This window comes from Budorcas taxicolor, chromosome 16, assembly GCF_023091745.1.
Source record: "Budorcas taxicolor isolate Tak-1 chromosome 16, Takin1.1, whole genome shotgun sequence".
Taxonomy (NCBI): Eukaryota; Metazoa; Chordata; class Mammalia; order Artiodactyla; family Bovidae; genus Budorcas; species Budorcas taxicolor.
Window position 1 is genome coordinate 57,249,213 of NC_068925.1, and position 17,888 is coordinate 57,267,100.

The window sequence follows — 17,888 nt, forward strand, 5'->3', positions numbered from 1 at the left end:
CAGCTGTGGGGGCGCCCAGTGGGCACTGCGATGGGGAGAGAGCTGTGAGCAGAGCGGGGTGCCCCAGAAAGTGTTGTGTGGTATCAGCATCACGTCTGGAAGAACAAATCTGGATTCGCCAGGGACAGGCGAAAGGCTGGGGGCAGGCAGGGCACCTTGGGATGAGGTTACCTGACGGCAAAAATGAGAATGGATGGAGTGTGGTGTGTTTCAGGGAGGAAGATGGTTTCTTGGTGGGGAGCCATGCTGGAGAGACAGGCAGGAACTCATCTCAGCCATGTGAGCACGGTGGTCTCAGCTGGCACCATAGTCCCAGTTGTCACTGATCATCAGAATCAGCTGGAGCTGTCACATAACCAGACCCTACTTCACCCCCAGAGATGCTGCTTCTATGGGTCTCAGCTGAGTCCTGTGCAGCTGTGCTTTCTAAAGCTTCAGGGGCTTCTGACATACAACTGGGGCTGAGAACCACAGCTAAGATGAAAAAGTTTGGGAGGGGCAGTGGAGAACACTGAGGGTGTTTAAACCTTGGACTGACACTTGAAGTGAGACTTATATTTTGGGAACACCAGTCTGGTGACAGCACAGAGAATAGAAGGAGGCATGGAAGTAAGTTGGGGACGTTGGAGAAGTTTGGGGAAGTTGGAGAATGGAAGGAGGCATGGAAGGAAGTAGAGATTCACAGACAGTGAAAGGTTATTGCAATAGGCAATGGGTATGGGCTTGAGTGAACTCCGGGAGTTGGTGATGGACAGGGAGGCCTGGCGTGCTGCAATTCATGGGGTTGCAAAGAGTTGGACACGACTGAGCGACTGAACTGTACCGAAGGGCTTCCTGGGGGGCTCAGTGGTAAAGAATCCGCCTGCAATTCAGGAGATAAAAGAGATGCAGGTCCGATCCCTGGGTTGAGAAGATCCTCTGGAAAAGGGCATGGCAACCCACTCCAGTGTTCTTGCCTGGAGAATCCCCGTGGACAGAGGAGCCTGGTGGGTTATAGTCCATGGAGTCGCAAAGAGTCGGACACGACTGAAGCGACTAAGCAGGCAGGCACTGACTTCCTTGGCCTGAGGCGGAAATGGTGGGAAACGGCAGAGCACAGATCAGTAATGTTAATAGAAGGAAGGGTTAACAGGACTTGAGGGGGATGGGTGGTAAATGAGGGGAGGGCTCCTTTCATGGCAGAGTTTAGGGAAGAGGGTCCCAACATTGACATTGGTCACATGATGTCCAGAGTTCTGCTTTGGGGAATTCCCTGGCGGTCCAGTGGTTAGGGCTCTGCGCTTCATTGCTGAGGACCTGGGTTCAATCCTTGGTTGATTCCACAAGCCGTGTGACTTAAAAAAAAAAAATCTGCTTTTTAACTTGGAATTCTCGGGGATTCAAGGATCACTAAAGCCAGAAAACGCTGAAGGAGCTAGGGAGAAAGAAAGAAGAAAAAAAAATGACCCAAGGTATTATGATCAAAGGGATGCCCTGAAGGAAAAGACCAGGTGTGTTGTATGAGGAGAGGGAGGCTGTGGTCGGGTTGGAGTGTCCCGGGAGGGGCTACAGCGTGGGAGTGGAAAAGCAAGTATAAATAATGAAATGCTCTCAGGGAAAAGTAGCCATTTACAGGAGAAAGTCTTCCGCTAAAAATATTTCCAAGTCATACCCTTAAGCCCTTCACCGGGGCAGCGGAGAGGATCGGGAGGTTTCTGTCAATAAAGAGTGCAGATCAATCAATACGTTTGGAGCCCGCGGCCCGGCTCAGGGGCGCGCTGTTCCCGGCCAGGCCAGCAGATGGCAGTGTGGTCCTACCCGGAACCTCTAGCCTCAAAGCTCCTTTCCTACAGCGAGGGAAGTTCTGCGGGTCCCACGTTTCTTCCTTCCCGGGTAAATTCATCTGGAGAGTCAGCCTGTGGGGTACGACTCGCCATCCAGCATCGCTTGGTGGTTGCACAGGCAGTGTTGCCCCGCAAAACAGGTAATTGAGAAACTGTAATCCACTGCCACCCCCTTTTTCATCTCAGCCGCTGTTCTCAGCCCCAGTTGCATGTTAGAAGCCCCTGGAACCCTTTTGAAGAGATTGCCTGGTGAGCTGGGGACTGTCTCCCCCAACCTGGTCTACTGGGCTGGTGGTCCGGCAAGGGGATGGGGGGCGCCCCTGGAAGGGGTTTTAGGCAGTTCCTAAAGCGCAGCTGAATCCACTTCCCAATAGGCCTTGTGTTAGTTTCTACGGAGGAAATGGGAAATGGGTTGAGATCTGTTTCCATTGGTATACAAAGGAGTTAGGTTCTCAGGTTAGCCCAGAAAAGCCTGTTCATTCTACAATACAGATTGCAGTGCACTTTTAATGACCGAAGTAGAAAACAACGGTATTGTAGTATTGCAATTTAAAAAGAAAAAAAAAAAGGAATGAAACAATTACTTATTTTGGCAAGTGAAGAAAATTAGGTTTGATGAGAGAAGGATAAGGAGGCCAATGAGGCTGGCTGGCTCTGGGCTGGTCTCAACCTATCAATAACCAATGTTTTGGTTGGACTGGCTTTTCTGATTCTTATCTTAAGACACCCTTTAGCAATAACTATTAGGAAACTTTGAAAAAAAAAAAGGTTTATTTCTTTCAAGGCCTGGCAATTACACTACCTACCTGGGGCTGCATAGTGAGGTTGTGGGAGAGAGAGAAAACAGCTCAAGAGAGAGTGAGCTTAGGGTTCTGCTTTTATTGGGGTCCATGGTGGGGGCCTAGGATTTTGAGGGATCAGTCTTTCCTGGTGAATTTAAAGTGCAGGAAAAGAAAAAAAAAAATCAAGTGGCCCAAATAGTCAATTACTGAAATCACCCAGGATCTCTAAAACAAAGGCGCCACAGTGTGGGGAGGCGGCCCAGGTCTTCGTCTAGTTGTGTGTGTTTGCAGTGTGTTTATCCTGCATAGTGGTCTTTGAAGTGGGTGCTTCTGCAATCCAAGCTTAAGTCAGGCACTTGGATGACAAAAAAAAAAAAAGACAGAACTCTCAGGGCTCACCCTGCACGGTGGACCACCTGAAGGAGACAATGAAGTGAAGTGAAGTCGCTCAGTCGTGTCTGACCCTTTGTGATCCGGTGGAGACTTTACAGAATGTCTAAAGACTTGTGGGCAGAGCCCTTTATTGGAGTTGTTATTGGAGTTTTTGACCTATAGGAGGTGCTGTTGCTAGTTAACAGTCTCTTCGGAGCCCAGATCAGTGGACTGGATCGCATTGCCCTGTGTGCCCCAGGGGCCCTATGGCAGGAGTCTGAGGGTTTTGGTTTCCAATCTAGGTTTGGGCAAGTTGCTCACTTTATCTGGGTCTCACTTTCATCTTTTATAAAATGGGAATTTACTCACAACGTCAGTTGCTGCAAAAGTCACATGAAGTAATGGAAGTGCCTTTATGAAGTAGAAAGCACTCCGGTAGGACAGAGGCCTTGCATCTTCAGTTTCCATAATTACACTCAAAGTTTTGGGATTTTTTTTTTTATGATAAAGCTGTGTGCCAAGTTGCTTCAGTTGTGTCTGACTATTTGCAACCCCATGAACTGTAGTGTGTCAGGCTCCTCTGTTCATGGGATTCTCCAGGCAAGAATGCTGGAGCGGGTTGCCGTTTCCTTGTCCAGAGGATCTTCCTGAGCCAGGATCGAACTTGCATCTCTTTTGTCTTCTGCACTGGCGGGTGGGTTCTTTTATAAAGGTATATCTCTAGCCAACACTAAGGTATATTTACTATGAATAGGTGCTAATAGGTTATTATGGCTTGCTCACAGATGGAAGAAAGAGAAAGGGCAGAGCGAGAAAGAAAGGTTAAGTAAAAGAAAAGAAAAGAAAAGGAGAATCTGTCTACATTTCACAAAAGGTTTCCTTGGAAATGTTATGAATTGAGGTGTTAGCAGTAGAAGACCAGCAGATGAAGCATGGGGCTATGCACACCCCCAGAGCAGCATTTCTCAAATGGTGTTCCTTGGAACCCTTGCTCCTCCAGATGTGCTAAAAGATGAGGTTTCATGGTCAAATAAGCTTGAGAAAACTCTGAGTTCAGCAGAGTCACACCCATTTCTTTATTCCAGTACCCATTAGAACTTTTAATATGATACTTGAAGATTTCAAGAAGGAGGGGGAAAGACTTGGTATGTAGCACTTTGAAAACTTGTTTGACTATAGGATGATTTTGTTTCTGAATATCTAGATAATATTTCTCAAGGTATGGTTCAGAGACCACTGTCATCTACCTAGTGTGCTTGTTAGAAGAGCAGGTTGTCTGGTCTGGTCCAAGATATAATAAATCCAGTGGAAGGGCAAAGAGGAAGTTGGGATCTGCACTTGTAAAAAAAAAAACAAAAAAACCCCACAAGTGATTCTTTTTCTTTTTTCCCTTAATCAGTGCATTTATGTAGCGTCTAGTATACACTAAGACTTCTTGCTAGGTATTGGAGATACATGGTGAGTAAGTTACAATTCTGGCCTCATAAAGACTGACTCTAATATAGGTGAAAATGGAATGGAGAGCTGGGGACGTAGGAAGAGTGTAGTCTGATCTTGTGATGGGGAAGACTTGAGTGGTTAGGGAAGCTTTCCTAGGCAGTGATGTAAAGTCTGGAAGACTTCACAGAAATGTTTGTAACAGCAATTAAGATTGTGAAAATCCCTTATCTAGCAAATGAGTGTGACATCGTGATTGTCCCATGAAACCCAGTGAATCTTTAGCACATTTCATCTGAGGATCAACGACATAGCTGGATTGATGTTCTAAGAGATGCACTGCTGCTGCTAAGTTGCTTCAGTCGTGTCCGACTCCGTGCGACCCCAGAGACGGCAGCCCACCAGCCAGAGAAGCGCTGTTGTAAGGTGAAAAACACGTTGACGCGAACTCTCTCCTGATCTGGCCACCAGGGGCGCTGTCACCCTAGGGTGGCTTAGTTGTGGGCAGAGGGGCTTGATGCAAGGAAGGATAGGTACTTAAGAAGTTCACTTGTCACATCCTATAAATTGGGAGCCCTTAATTTAAGGAGTATTGATAGCACTGTAAGCAGTGCAGTCTGTGGTGAAATGAGGGAACTTATTACACCAACAGGAACAGAAAATGTCCATTATTTTCAATTCCTATCTCCTTTGACCTGTCTGCACCATTTGATTCCATGGACTCTGGCTTTCTTCTTGAACATCTCTTTTCCTTCGACTTCTAGGGCACAAGTCTCTCATGATCTTCCTTCTGTCCTTAATAATAAGGAACGTTTACTGAGCACTTACAATCAGCCAGGCTCTGCGCTAAACGGTTTGTATGCATTATCTCATTTAATCCTCTCATCCTTCTGATATAGATACTGACTGGCATTAATTCTACTCAGAGATTAAGTCTGGCACGTACATTACACAATTGTGGGAGCTGGAGTTAGCCTTGGAATCGGGACAACGCAGTCCTCGCCTCCCGCACTGACGGTGGTCCTCGCCAGGCTAAGCCTTCAGGTTTTAGGTGATGCAAAGAGTACCCTCTTTTTCCCGTTTCCTCCTCTGCAGCTAGCTCTCTTCTGGGTGACAGCTTCAGGGTGACCCCTGCCCCCTACCTGACTGGACATGAGCTTTGAAACTTCCCTCTTAGAAAGCAGTGACCAGCTGTACTAGAATGGTCTCTTGTCTTGTCTGTTCCCACAGCCAGGCTGTGAGCCCCTCCAAATGCCTTTATATTGTGGCCGTCTGGTGTGCTTGGCACATACTAGAGTCAAAAATGTAAATGGAACAAATAGCCTCCAGAGGGAGTTATTAATAGATAGTTGCATACATAGCCCTTCCTGAATGAAAATGTCACAGGTATTTCAAAACATGCCTTTGAACCTCTGGCAGAGACTGCAAGTGGTGATAAAGGCATTCTTCTTTTCAGTTTTGTAGTCCCATGACTTTCAATTTAGGAATTGTACTAAGGGCAGAGGGCAAGGGGCCAGTGGAGAGTGTTCTGGTGAGCTGAGAATGCTCACAGCGTTGTGTACATGTCCATTCATATCCCAAACGTCAGGGCTGAGCCTGGACAGGTGGAGCTGATGGTATTGAACTCTGGCAACCACCCAGGTGTGCAGCAGCCCCTCCTCCCCCAGATGCAGTCTGGACAACATTCCCTCCATGAGGGTGGAAAGTTTTGAAAGTCCTGGAGGAAAGAACAGAGAGCTGAGTGAAAGGTCTCTGTCCTCAATTGGTCGTAGAATATGTGTGATGGGGAAGGAAACCCAGGAATAGACTGCAACTAGAGGAATATCTTCTCTGGTGGCTCAGATGGTAAAGAATCTACCTGTAATGTGGGAGACCTGGGTTTGATCCCTGGGTCGGGAAGATCCCCTGGAGAAGGGAATGGCTCCCCACTCCAGTATTCTTGCCTGTAAAATCCCATGACTTTAAAATCACAAAGAGTTGGACACGACTGAGCAACTGAACAGCAACAAAGTCCCATGGACAGAGGAGCCTGGAAGGCTGTAGTCCATGGGCCACAAAGAGCTGGATGTGACCGAGTGACTAACACTTTCACTTTTCATAGGAATACCAGCCTGCCGTGGGGAAGGTGAAGAGCAGGCCCGCCCTGGCCCTTGAAGTGCAGTTAGCATGGTGTTTTGCCAGTGTGTCTGACTGCTCCCCCTACTAGCTTTTAGGCCCACATTCTCCAGGATGGTGGCCACCAGCTGTGGGCAGCTGTTGAGCAGCTGAAATGTGGCTGATGTAAGTCAGCTACTGGACCTTTAGCTTTATTTAATTTTAATTAATTTAAATAGCTGTATACCACTAAGGGTACTATATTGGGCAGGGAGTGGACATTTCCATCATTCCTAGTTTTGTTGGACAGTGCTGCTCTAGATGGTTTTTGCTCTAATGACGGCTTAGCATCATCAAGGGAGGAATCAGAAACATTTAACTCATTACATTTTAAAAAATGTTAATCACATCGTATGCATTAATTTTTTGTTGCACCGGGTCTTTGTAGCTGCACACCAGCTTCCTCTAGTTATGGAGAGCAAGGGCTGCGCTAGCTGCAGTGCCCAGTCTTCTCATTGTGGTGGCTTCTCTTGTTGTGGAGCACGGGCTCTAGGCATGTGGGCTTCAGTAGTTGTAGTACACGGGCTCAGTAGTTGGGGCACACAGGCTTCAGTAGTTATGGTGCATGGTCTTAGTTGCTTCTTGGCATGTGGAATCTTCCTGGACCAGGGATCGAACCTGTGTCCCTTACACTCGCAGGTGGATTCTTATCCACTGTACCACCAGAGAAGTCCTCTTTGCATTTCTTAACCAATGCAAGGCTACGGCCAACTCAGAAAAAAAGATACACATTTATTCATTCATACACATGTCTGTCTATTTCTTTATGTATAAAGTCAACCTACTATGATCTATTTGTCTATAGATACTTACCTATCTATCTCCCTTGCTGCTACTATAGAGACTTTTGATCTCTCTTCTCAGCACCAGATTTAACTCAGGAGTCTATTTTTACTTAATTTTTGCTATTTTCCCCCTTTTTATTTAAGAGGACATTGATTGACCTCATCGATGGGAATGTTCTCTAACTGTTGCCAAGGAACATGAGTGTGTTTTTCTGCATCTGGCATCTCTGAGGGTGCCTACTCTCCAAGGTGTCTGCTCTGCAGGCAGTGGGGTGTGAGTTCACCCCTGGTCCTTGGACCTCTGACTCTGCTGGTAGGGGGAAGATAGTGCCTGGGGATGGCTGGGCCTTTGGTGTCCCAGAGGGAGTCGCCCCATCCATCATTCTGGGTGAACTCTGGGAGAGGGTAGTCTCAAATGTCAAGAAAATAACTAACTGATTTACATAGTAAGGAGGTTACACATGGCTTTTTAGTTTCAAAGTATTTTATTTAAATAAAATGTTTTCTTGCTGCATTTAAATTTTCCAGAAAAAAAAAAAAAACACAAATGCTATACAATATGGACCATTTATATTTCTTCTTGAAAAGGTGACTGCCCTTTCTCTATATCTTCCCCTCCTCCTGCCACCCCCCAAAAAACCCAAAGCGAATCCACTGAGCAGTTGGGAGAAAGACCTCTTCTGATTGTTCAGAAGTCCTGGGCCTGGGGACTCCTCCCTCAGCCTGGGCTAGTCTAGGAGGCCTCTTCTTTGCCATCCCTTTTGTCCTCTGTTAGCCTAACCCCTCCCCCACAAGAAGGGCCAGGCAAGCTCCAGTCCTAAGGGACCCCTGGCTGCCAGTGGTAGTTCTGGTACAGAGGGTGGGAAGGAGAAGTGAAGATGGAGAGGGATGGAGCCGGGGTGGTGCCTAGAGACAGAGAGAGGGGAATGGGAGAAGAAAACAGGGGCGAGGAGGATGACAATGAAGTGGGAAGAAAAGGCAGTGGACTCCAATAATTGCTTTTTGCTTCTTTGATACACACACTTTTTCAGCAAAGTCTGAGGGCCTCTCACTCACTGGACACTGTTCTGGGTGCTCCAGTGAAGGTTGTTGAGGAGGCTGGATGGGATAAGAGAGAAGCCTCTTTCAAGCATTTGGCTCTCCAAACGTGGGTTATGGAAGCAACCGAGAAGTGTGTTTCTGGGTGTTCACACCTGGAGGTGGAGCAGATACATTCAGATAGAAGATGGTGAGGCACGGCATCTGCAGATAGATGCCTTGTCGTGGGTGATGACGACGGACTGCTGTCTTAATTCAGACTAGCAGCTGGTTGCCATGGCAACTATGGTACTTTTGTGGTTCCGTGATCCCAGAGATCAGCTCTCCTAGATTGTATCTGACACCAGTCTCAGCCGTCAGCCTCCATGTCTCCCCCAAGTCATCCATTTGAGGAGGGGCTGAGAGTTGGAGACAGAATAAGCAACTCAGCCTGCTGGGTGGTGGGAGGTGTGAGGAGATGAGCAGTCATTCCGGGAGGTGAAGGGGATGGCCAGATGCTCCAGGACAAGGGGACAGAGCATCAGAGGGTGCTTCTTTTGCTGGTCAAAGAGGTTTATGCCTGAGGGGCCTGAGTGCCTGGGGTATTTAGGCCCACTTAGGGCAAGAAGGGGGAACAGGGCTGGTTTTAAAATAAAAGCAGGCCTGCAATATGCTTCACAGGGTGTTCCGATAGAAGATCCTGGGGCAGCAGTTGCCAGTAGGCACCTCGCCTCTTCAGGACTAGACCTGGACTTAACCTGAAAGGCGGGTGACTACCAGCTGCCCCAAGTGAGCAAACAGAGGACATTTTCCATGAAACAATGTTAGAGAATTTAGCTTTTGCTTCTATAAATATCATAGCTTAGCTACATTATTAATGAAATTGCAATTTCACCATCATTTAGAACAGCTTCAGTCAGAAAATACTTCAAGAGAGCTACCCTGCAGATGTGCAAATGAACTTTGAGAGCACAACCTGCTCCCACGTGGGGAATTATCCATCTTTGTGCTGTGGTCACAAGACAATCAAAATACCACCCAGTTCTCCCTGTGAGTGGATTAATTCAGCCTCCCAAACTCAGCCCAGAATGTGGGGAGATGCTCTGCTCAGCTAACAGTGGAGCCAGCTTACATGTCCTTAGATCTCAGGGCACACTTGCCAACCCAAACCTTGGCCCTGCGTGCATCTGCCTCCTTCAGAATTCAATACCCAACTTCCACCTGTTGCAGCAATTAATGGGCTCACTTGGAAGAGAAGGTCACTTGGGGACTCGGTGAGGTATTACAAGTTTACCCTTAATAGCATCACATATCTGACAGCATCCACAGACAGTTGTGAGTACTGACTGTGTGCAAGGCACTAGCCTGAGCTTCAAGCTAAATATTAATAAATCTCTATATAGCTTCATCCTACTTTCATTTAGACTCTATAACTTCTGCACCCTGTCTGCGACATGCCTTACCTCCATGATAACTTTATGTAATTGTTTCCAGTGTGCCTTCTGTGAGACTGTACCAGTGATTGTCTTAATTTCTTCCCCACTGAAAACCTTTGGGTTCATAGGAGATTCGTTGCTCAGGGGTAGCATCCTGTTTCCATCTGTGAAACATACATTGCACAGGTACACAATGGCAGTCCACTGAAGTGGATGGCATAAAACTGGCCATGAAGATGGCCAGAAGCCATTTGTTCTTGCTTGGAGGAGGGAGGCTTGCTGGGGGTAGCATCTCAAAGAGAAGTCTTGGATACCATTAAACACCCATCAGTGGTGATGAGTTGTAAGATTACAGCTTTTGATTTTTCAACTTTTTCTCCCAGGTGAAAGGCCAGAAGCACAAGAACTTGGTGTGTCTTTATCAATATATAGGAATGGGGGGATACCAGATGGCTGGAATGTCCAGATATGAAGATTTCCAGTAAAAGGCTATGTAGGGACAGGAAGAGGAGAGCATTCATCTCTAACCTGAGTGGTGTATGGCATTGACAGCACGTAGGCTTCTCTTGTTATATAATTGTGCATGTGGGCCTGGATCTGCCAGGCCTTCCTGTGAGATGTTTTTCCAAGAGCAGACAATGAACTGTCTCATTTAGGGCCTTGCTCAAAGTAGACATTCAGTGACCATTTGATGAACAGAATGTACTTGCCTGGGTACCTATGGTGCTGTGCATGTGTGCATTTGGGAGATATGTCAAGAAGTATGGATAAATGTTCCTTGTGCTTTTGTATACGGAATGTGCCAGAGATGGGTGGAAGGCATGCCTCAGTCTGCAGTAAAGAGCATTGCTATTGGACACATAGATGCTGAGAAAGCGTCCAAGACTTGTCCACATGCTCCCTGGGAAGGCCTGCCCCGGGGGACACTTGGTCTGAGGTTTGCTCCTTGGTTGGGTAGGTCCTCTGTGAACTTGAGCGCATCACTGCAGGGATTTCTGCTCCCCACACTGGGTGTGGTTGGAAGGCAGCTGAGCTCCCAAGGCAGGACACCTCTGCCCCCTGCCTAGCTAGACAGGCAGGGATGGCCTCTTTTCCATCTGGAGAAGCTTGGGCTGGGCAGAGATCCAGAGGTCTTCTTCAGCCTTCTTCTTCTTTTTCTTCTTCTTCTTCCCCTTGTTTTGCTCCTGCTGTTGGCCATTTTCACCTCGCCGGTTCCAGCAGCAGTGGCAGCAGATGAAGAGGAAGGTGATGATCACCAGGAGGGGCAGCCCCAGGAGGATGCCTAGACAGATGCTGTTGAAGAGGCCCTCCTGGTGTTTGGTGGAGATGATGTCCCAGATGGCACTGAAGAACATGCTGATTTTCTCCATGGTGCGTGGCTAGACTGGGCCAGAGGAGCCCCTTAGCCCACCCGCAAGGGCAGGACACGAGAGGATGCAGGCTTGCCCACTTGGAACTTAGCCCTCTTCCAGCTCTGGGTTTGGGCAGGCCACAGATAGCACCTAAAGAGAGAAGAGTGGATCGTTTAAGAGAGACGCCGTGGGGATGGTCTATAATTTTTAATAACATCATTGATTTTAGGCTCAGGAAATGGGAGGAAATCAAAGAGTTCCAGAGTTCACTGAAATTGTATTGAGACTCAATAAACAAGATAAATGCATGCATTTAGTCAGTTATGTATTAACTAATTCTCGCTATGTACACACTATACGGGGCTTAGGATATGACAGTTAATAAGATGTCAGACCTGGCACATAGGGAGTGCTCCACGATGGTTAGAGAAATCAGTGTGTGCATCCCACAGTGTTCTGGTTACAGGGTTGTTTCTCTGGACCCTCTACAGGAGTAGTTCTCCACCTTTCTTCATTTCAGCCTACCTGATAAATGATGAACACATACTCCCCACAGGGCAGCTCTATATCCGACCTTCCATGAACACAATTTGTCATTTTTAACACTAATGAAAGCTTAAGCACAAGATAGAATGTCCAAGTCTTGCTGGCTGTCATGGGGGCCCTGGACCTCCCCAGGCTAAGAGGTCATCAGTTCTCATCCTGTTTCACTCCTGCTTTTCTCACGGTCCCTTCATGCTTTCTTCCTGGCCCCATGTCTCCTCCCTCCTTACATTCCACTTTCAGACCTGGCAAGGACTCATCATGCTGTGGGTGAGAAACCAGGTCTTTCTGTTTCTACCTTTCTCTCCCTCATTACTCTCGTCCCCCTGTCCCCCAACCAAATATTCCCAAGTCTCCTACCCTGCCTGTTCCTCTCTTTGCAGTGAAAAGAGTTTTGCAGGCTGATCAGTGATGGTGCCTGGAAACTGGAAGGAGGTCCCTGGCTGCCTCCCTCCTCCTATCCTGAGCCCAAGCTTGCAGCTGGGCAGTTCTGGTTGCTTCTCCAGAGTGGTCCCTCTTCCTATAGTACCTTCTCCAACTCTCCACATGTAGCTCAGGCCTAAGCTCTCAAGTGTAAGATCTTAGAGGCGCCTTCAGTTCTGGAATCCACAGGTTCTTGGGTCTAAACAAGACTTGGAGGACAGGCATGAGTCAAAGGAATTTAAGAGACCTTTTGGCATTAAACATTGTTCAGGAGCCAAAGATCGAAAAGTCATTGATTTTCAGGCTGGAGAGCTTAGAAATCATCCTGACCAGCTGTCTCACTTTAAGATGCAGAATCTGAGGCCCAGAGTGGTGGGGTGACCTGTCTGTGAGGTTACACACAAGCACATGTGTGTTTCTCATCACACACAAAGCTGTGATGAACACCCAGACCTCAGAACAATGGGTTCAGCACTCTCCCAAGGCTGCCGGGCAAGCAGAAAAACTAAGGATGGTAACATTACTTTATATTTTACTTGATATTTTTCTAAGTCACCTTCATGTAAATTATATCTTTTAAGTGAGCAACTGGATGGTGCATTGTGAGTGGAGGGAAGCACTAGGGGAACCTAGGTCCAGAGTCATTCTGAAGTTCAGGCTTCATTGGGTTGTCCTGCACTGGAGCATAAGTGCGTGTGTTATACATCGGGGTGGTGTGTTACACACGCTGTCCCAGCAGTTGTGCTTGGAGGTCTCATTCCTTGGATAACACGCACTCTTGGTGTCCCAGGTACCCAGTGCCCATGTGTCCATCCAAGCCCCACCCAGGATCTCCATCCTGGTCTGCAGGCATGTGGCTCCACCCCCTCATAACATTATTTATACAGTTTATGCAGTCGTATAAAATGGCACCTGCTTCTGTGCCATTGGGCCCAAGGAGCCTGACATCATGTTATACAGTGGGACTCATGGGAATCCCCTAGTGGTCCAGTGGTTAAGAATCCATCTTGCAATGCAGGGCACATGGGTTTGATCCATGGTCTGGGAACCTTAACATGCTATATGCTGCAGGGCAACTAAGCCCATGTGCTTCAGAGTCCACGCGTTCTGGAGTCCATGCACCACAGTGAAAGATCCCACGTGATGCAGTAAGACCTGCCGCAGCTGGTGAATAAATACATATTAAATAAATAAAATTTTTTTAAAAAAGATGGCACTTCTTACATGCCGGGCACTGTTCTAAGCACCTTGCGCCTGTTGACTCTCTTGGACTTTATCACAAGCTTATGCAGTAGGTATAGTTATTCCTCCCATCTACAGCCAAAGAGATGCAGGCACAGGTCACATGGTGTGTGAGTAGCAGAGCTGGCCCTGAGGATTCTGGGAAGCTTGGCTCCAGATCCCCAAGGGCTAAGCCATTCATAGCGTGGCTCTGGGCCTCCGATTTCTTCATGTGGAATTAACCCATTTTTGGCAAGCAGCCCAGGGTTTATAGAATCCTCTGCCATCCCCCAGATCAACTGAAACATTTATCCTGGTCAACATTTATCCCTGTCTGCTGTAGAAAGAGACTACAAAGAAATTTATTTCCCATTGTCAGATACCTCACAAATGCATGAAGATACATACAATAAAAATCCAGTCCTGCCCAAGGGGAGGTTTATAGAAAGCATACTGGCATCTAAACTTAATGTGCAACAAAGACGAGCATCCCGAGAAGTTATGTGTCCTTGCTGGAGGCTTTGCCTGAGCCGCTCCAGTGTCTGAAACATCACGTGCTGTGGACCTGCCTGCACACCATCAAGTGCACAGGCTCTTTACAGAGGAGAACCACACTTGGTCTCCCCAGACCCCTCAGTGGGGCCAGCCCGGCGCCTGTTCCTTCTCACACCTCTCACTGTCCTCTGGATTCTCCTCCCTTTGCCATAATCTTTGCTTTGACCTCAGCCTTATATGGTCCTGTTTTTTTGACCCAGAGGGATTTTTATGTTCTGTTGTAGGAAGACTTTGGGTGCCTTTCTCTAAGCTGATCCTTCCTACACATATGGTTTTGAGAACCAGAGGCTCCTTGCACTGATTTCTGTGATTCAAATTAGACAGCAGCAGACCACACTTACTGACAAGCTTTCCTGTGCTGGGGTCGTGCTGGTCTCTGTGGGGAGCATATGTGAATCAGGGCCCACTCTGGGTTCGGCCAGAGAGAAGGTCATGGAGCTCCTGGAGAACAGTAGGGCAGTATTCATAAAAGTAGAGCCACTTGACCTCGAGAGACAAGTAGGCTCTTGACAGACGTGTGAAAAAGATGTCAAAGATCCCAGGCAGAGAAACTTCTAGAACATCAGCAGGAGAACAGGGGACCTTCTGATGAGCCTGAAGCTTGGTGGGAGAGTGAAGGGCTGTAGGCTGTGGCCAGGTTAGAGGGGACCTTCACAGAGTGTGTTTCTTTGTGGGGAGGAGCTCTATAATGGGCTTCCCAGGTGATGCCAGTGGTAAAGAATCCTCCTGCCAATTTTAGGAGGTACAAGAGATACCAGTTCAATCTCTGGGTTGGGAAGAACCCCTGGAGAAGGAAATGGCAACCCACTCCAGTATTTTTGCCTGGAGAATCCCATGGTCAGAGTCCTGGTGGGCTACAGCCAGAATCCCAGCCCTGGTGGGCTACAGCCCTTGGGGCCACAAAGAGTCAGAGACGACTGAGCACATAATAGGATGATATTGTGATCAGAGCTGCCCTGCAGGGAACGATAAGAGGGTCTGGAAAGCTCTGGAAGATGTTTTAAGAGAGCACTTCAGCCATTTAGCAAACATTTATTGAACACCTGATATGTACCACAAACTGTGTTTGGTTTTGAGGATTCAGGAATGAATGACAAAGGTATAGTTTTTGATATCATGGAGGCTCATACATTTCACAGGACTTAGTATCATCAAGGGATCATGTCAATAGACAAGAAGAAGAAGAAGCAAATTCCAGCTTTGGTTGCTTAGTTGGATGAAATAAAAGCATGCATTTGAATTATGTCTTTATTTCAACATTCCAGGCCCTCCCATCCCTCCCAACTTTGGCTCAAACTCATCCATCCCATGGCACCTAAAATAGCCATGTGAATAAACAGATTTCTTTTCAAGCAAAAGCTAAGTCAATAATTAGCTTCTGGATTCCTAAAGGTACTTATTTGAGTCTACTCTCCATATGGCCAAAGAGAATATTCATTAACACTTGGGAACCCTGTCTGGGGAAAATTCGATTAAAAGGTATTCTTTATATTTTTTAATCTAAGAATTCTCTTCTAGGCAACCCCCACCCCCCAGGTTCCTTGCTGAGCTCTGCTAATCTATAGCATTTCATTAGTATTTATGAGCGTTGCATTATTAGCATTTCCAGGAAACAATCAAATATCTCCTTGGTGGTATGAATTAAAAAAGTCAGAGCTTCTGTGGAATGTTTTTTGCATAAGGAGCCACACTTCGGCCTAGAAATGCCCTCTGGGAGACCCCATCCTTTTGTCAGCTCTCAAGTGTTGCTGACACTGAAAAATACTTCATCTCTTCTTGTAAAATCGACAGTAGGTGCTAACCAACCTTGATTGTGGTTATGGGGGTGGGTGTGAGGAGAGAGAAGAGGGGAGAAGTTCCTTTCAGTTTTCCAGAAACCAAGTAGTATTCATCTCTATATCCTCCTTAGTATTTAGTTGAGAGAGAGTCATTCATTCATTCTTTCCACAAATTTCTGTCTGTCTGCATGTGAAGTATTGATGGTGAACAGAGATCCTGGAGCCAGAAGACCTGGGGGTTTGAGTCCTGGGTTAATTCTTGTGACCTTGGCCAGTTACCAGATGCTAGCTACAAAATGCAGTTAATAAGCTTCCCTTGTAATGAGGTTGTGAAGATTAAGAGCTCAATGTGTTTAATGCATTTTGTAAACTGTACAACACTATGAAACATAATCTACAAAGTAGTGAGTGAACTCCAGATAACAGTGGACTAATTCTAGCCTTGAGCTTTTCTTCCCCATCTCTCACCTCTAGCCCAGTCTTCATGGACCCCTACTCCATTCAAATACAAAGGGCATCACAGTGACCTCCCTGCTTAGGGCTGGTCAGCAGTTCTGTGGCTGTAATTCTAGACTCTGGCTTTTGGCAACAGGAATGGAGAAGGGTCATTGGGGAACGTCTGATAGTGTCTGGAGGACTGGTGAGCTCATAAAACGAGGCCTGGGGAGAGCACCTAGTCCCCTGCAGGCTCTGGCCTCTCTCCAGTCTTCGGAACCCCTGGAAATGTACAGGGATGGCTCCTGCCACAGGGATGACTGGTCCATCCCTGACATCCAAGAGCTGCTCCAGAGTCATGTCCAAGGCTGGCCCACAGACTGCTGTTTCCTCTGGAACTCCCCAAGAAAGGGGCAGGGCATTCTCCTTTGCACCAGCCTCTTGTTATTTCTATTAGGTGAAATAATAAAGCTGGAGAATAGGGTCTGTTGGGTAGCAAATGCTTTCTAGAAATGTTAATGATAAGGATCATAATGGCAGCCAGCTGAAATCCCTGAGAACTTCTCCAGAGTGCTTTCTATATGGTTTAAATCTTTGGCCTTCTTATAATGGGTAGGGTGAAGCAGGAGGGTCAGGTCTCTCTCAGAACCTTAAAAGATTCCTCTGCTGCAGCTGTAGACTCCTGAGTATGTGTAGGGGCCATCTCATCATTGTACCCTGGGGGCAAAGGGACAGAGACCTTGCCTTGGGCCTTTCCTCGCTTGTTCCATTGAGCCCATACCTTGTGTTGCGGTGATCACCCTGCTTGCGTTCTCTCCTCACCCATGGATCTCAGGTGATGACAGGATCTCGGGAGGGCAGCCCTAGTCTCCTCTCTGGCCTCTGACTCTGGCCACGCTGGCTGCCTGAGAGTCACCAAGGGGGTTAAAGATTCAAGTGCCTGAATTACACTCCTGGAGACTTTGATTCTGTAGGTCTAGGAAATGCCCAGAAATTTATGTTTATAACAAACAACCCAAGTGTTTCTGGATAGTTATCAGGTTCAAAAACTGCTGAATGAGCAGGCTGAGGTGATGACCCTTTTCTATATGCTCAGGAGCCATGTGCTGAATGAGAGAATGGATGGATCATGGGTGAGGAGGGGTGGGGAAGAGGTTCATCTTCATATGCGGCAGCACTGAGGCCTGCTGCAGGCAGCCTCCTTGGGGGTCACTTCTTGCTCTAGTTAGTCAGGGCATCTGGGCCAGAGCTGCTTTCCTGGAGGTCATTGTTGTTCATTTGCCAAGTCATGTCCGACTCTTTGCAACCCCATGGACTGCAGCATGCCAGGCTTCCCTGTCCTTTGCTCTCTCCCTGAGTTTGCTCATGTCCATTGAGTCAGCGATGCCATCCAACCATCTTATCCTCTGTTGCTGCCTTCATCTCTTGCCCACAATCTTTCCCAGCATCAGGGTCTTTTCCAGTGAATCTGTTCTTCCCATCAGGTGGCCAAAGTATTGGAGTTTCAGCTTCAGCATCAGTCCTTCCAATGAACATTCAGGGTTGATCTCCTTTAGGATGGACTGGTTGGATCTCCTTGCTGTCCAAGGGACTTTTAAGAGTCTTCTCCAACACCACAGTTCAAAAATATAAATTCTTCGGTGCTCAGTTTTCTTTATAGTCCAGCTCTCACATCCATACATGACTATTGGAAAAACCAGAGCTTTGAATAGACCGACCGTTGTTGGTAAAGTGATGTCTGCTTTTGAATATGCTGTCTAGGTTGGTCATAGCTT

The 17,888-nt window shown here is 47.2% G+C and overlaps 1 protein-coding gene and 1 long non-coding RNA gene across 2 annotated transcripts in view; both read right to left on the bottom strand.

Annotated features, from left to right (window-relative positions):
* Positions 1-10,873: 10,873 nt before the first annotated feature.
* Positions 10,874-11,176, bottom strand: KIAA0040 (KIAA0040 ortholog). Its single transcript, XM_052653579.1, has one exon. The coding sequence runs from the start codon at positions 11,174-11,176 to the stop codon at positions 10,874-10,876; it is 303 nt and encodes a 100-aa protein (XP_052509539.1).
* Positions 11,177-17,888, bottom strand: part of LOC128061464 (uncharacterized) — a 37,218-nt gene continuing 30,506 nt past the window's right edge. The window contains exon 3 of the long non-coding RNA XR_008200734.1: positions 11,177-11,308. This is a non-coding gene — a long non-coding RNA (uncharacterized LOC128061464). The remainder of the gene's footprint in view (positions 11,309-17,888) is intronic.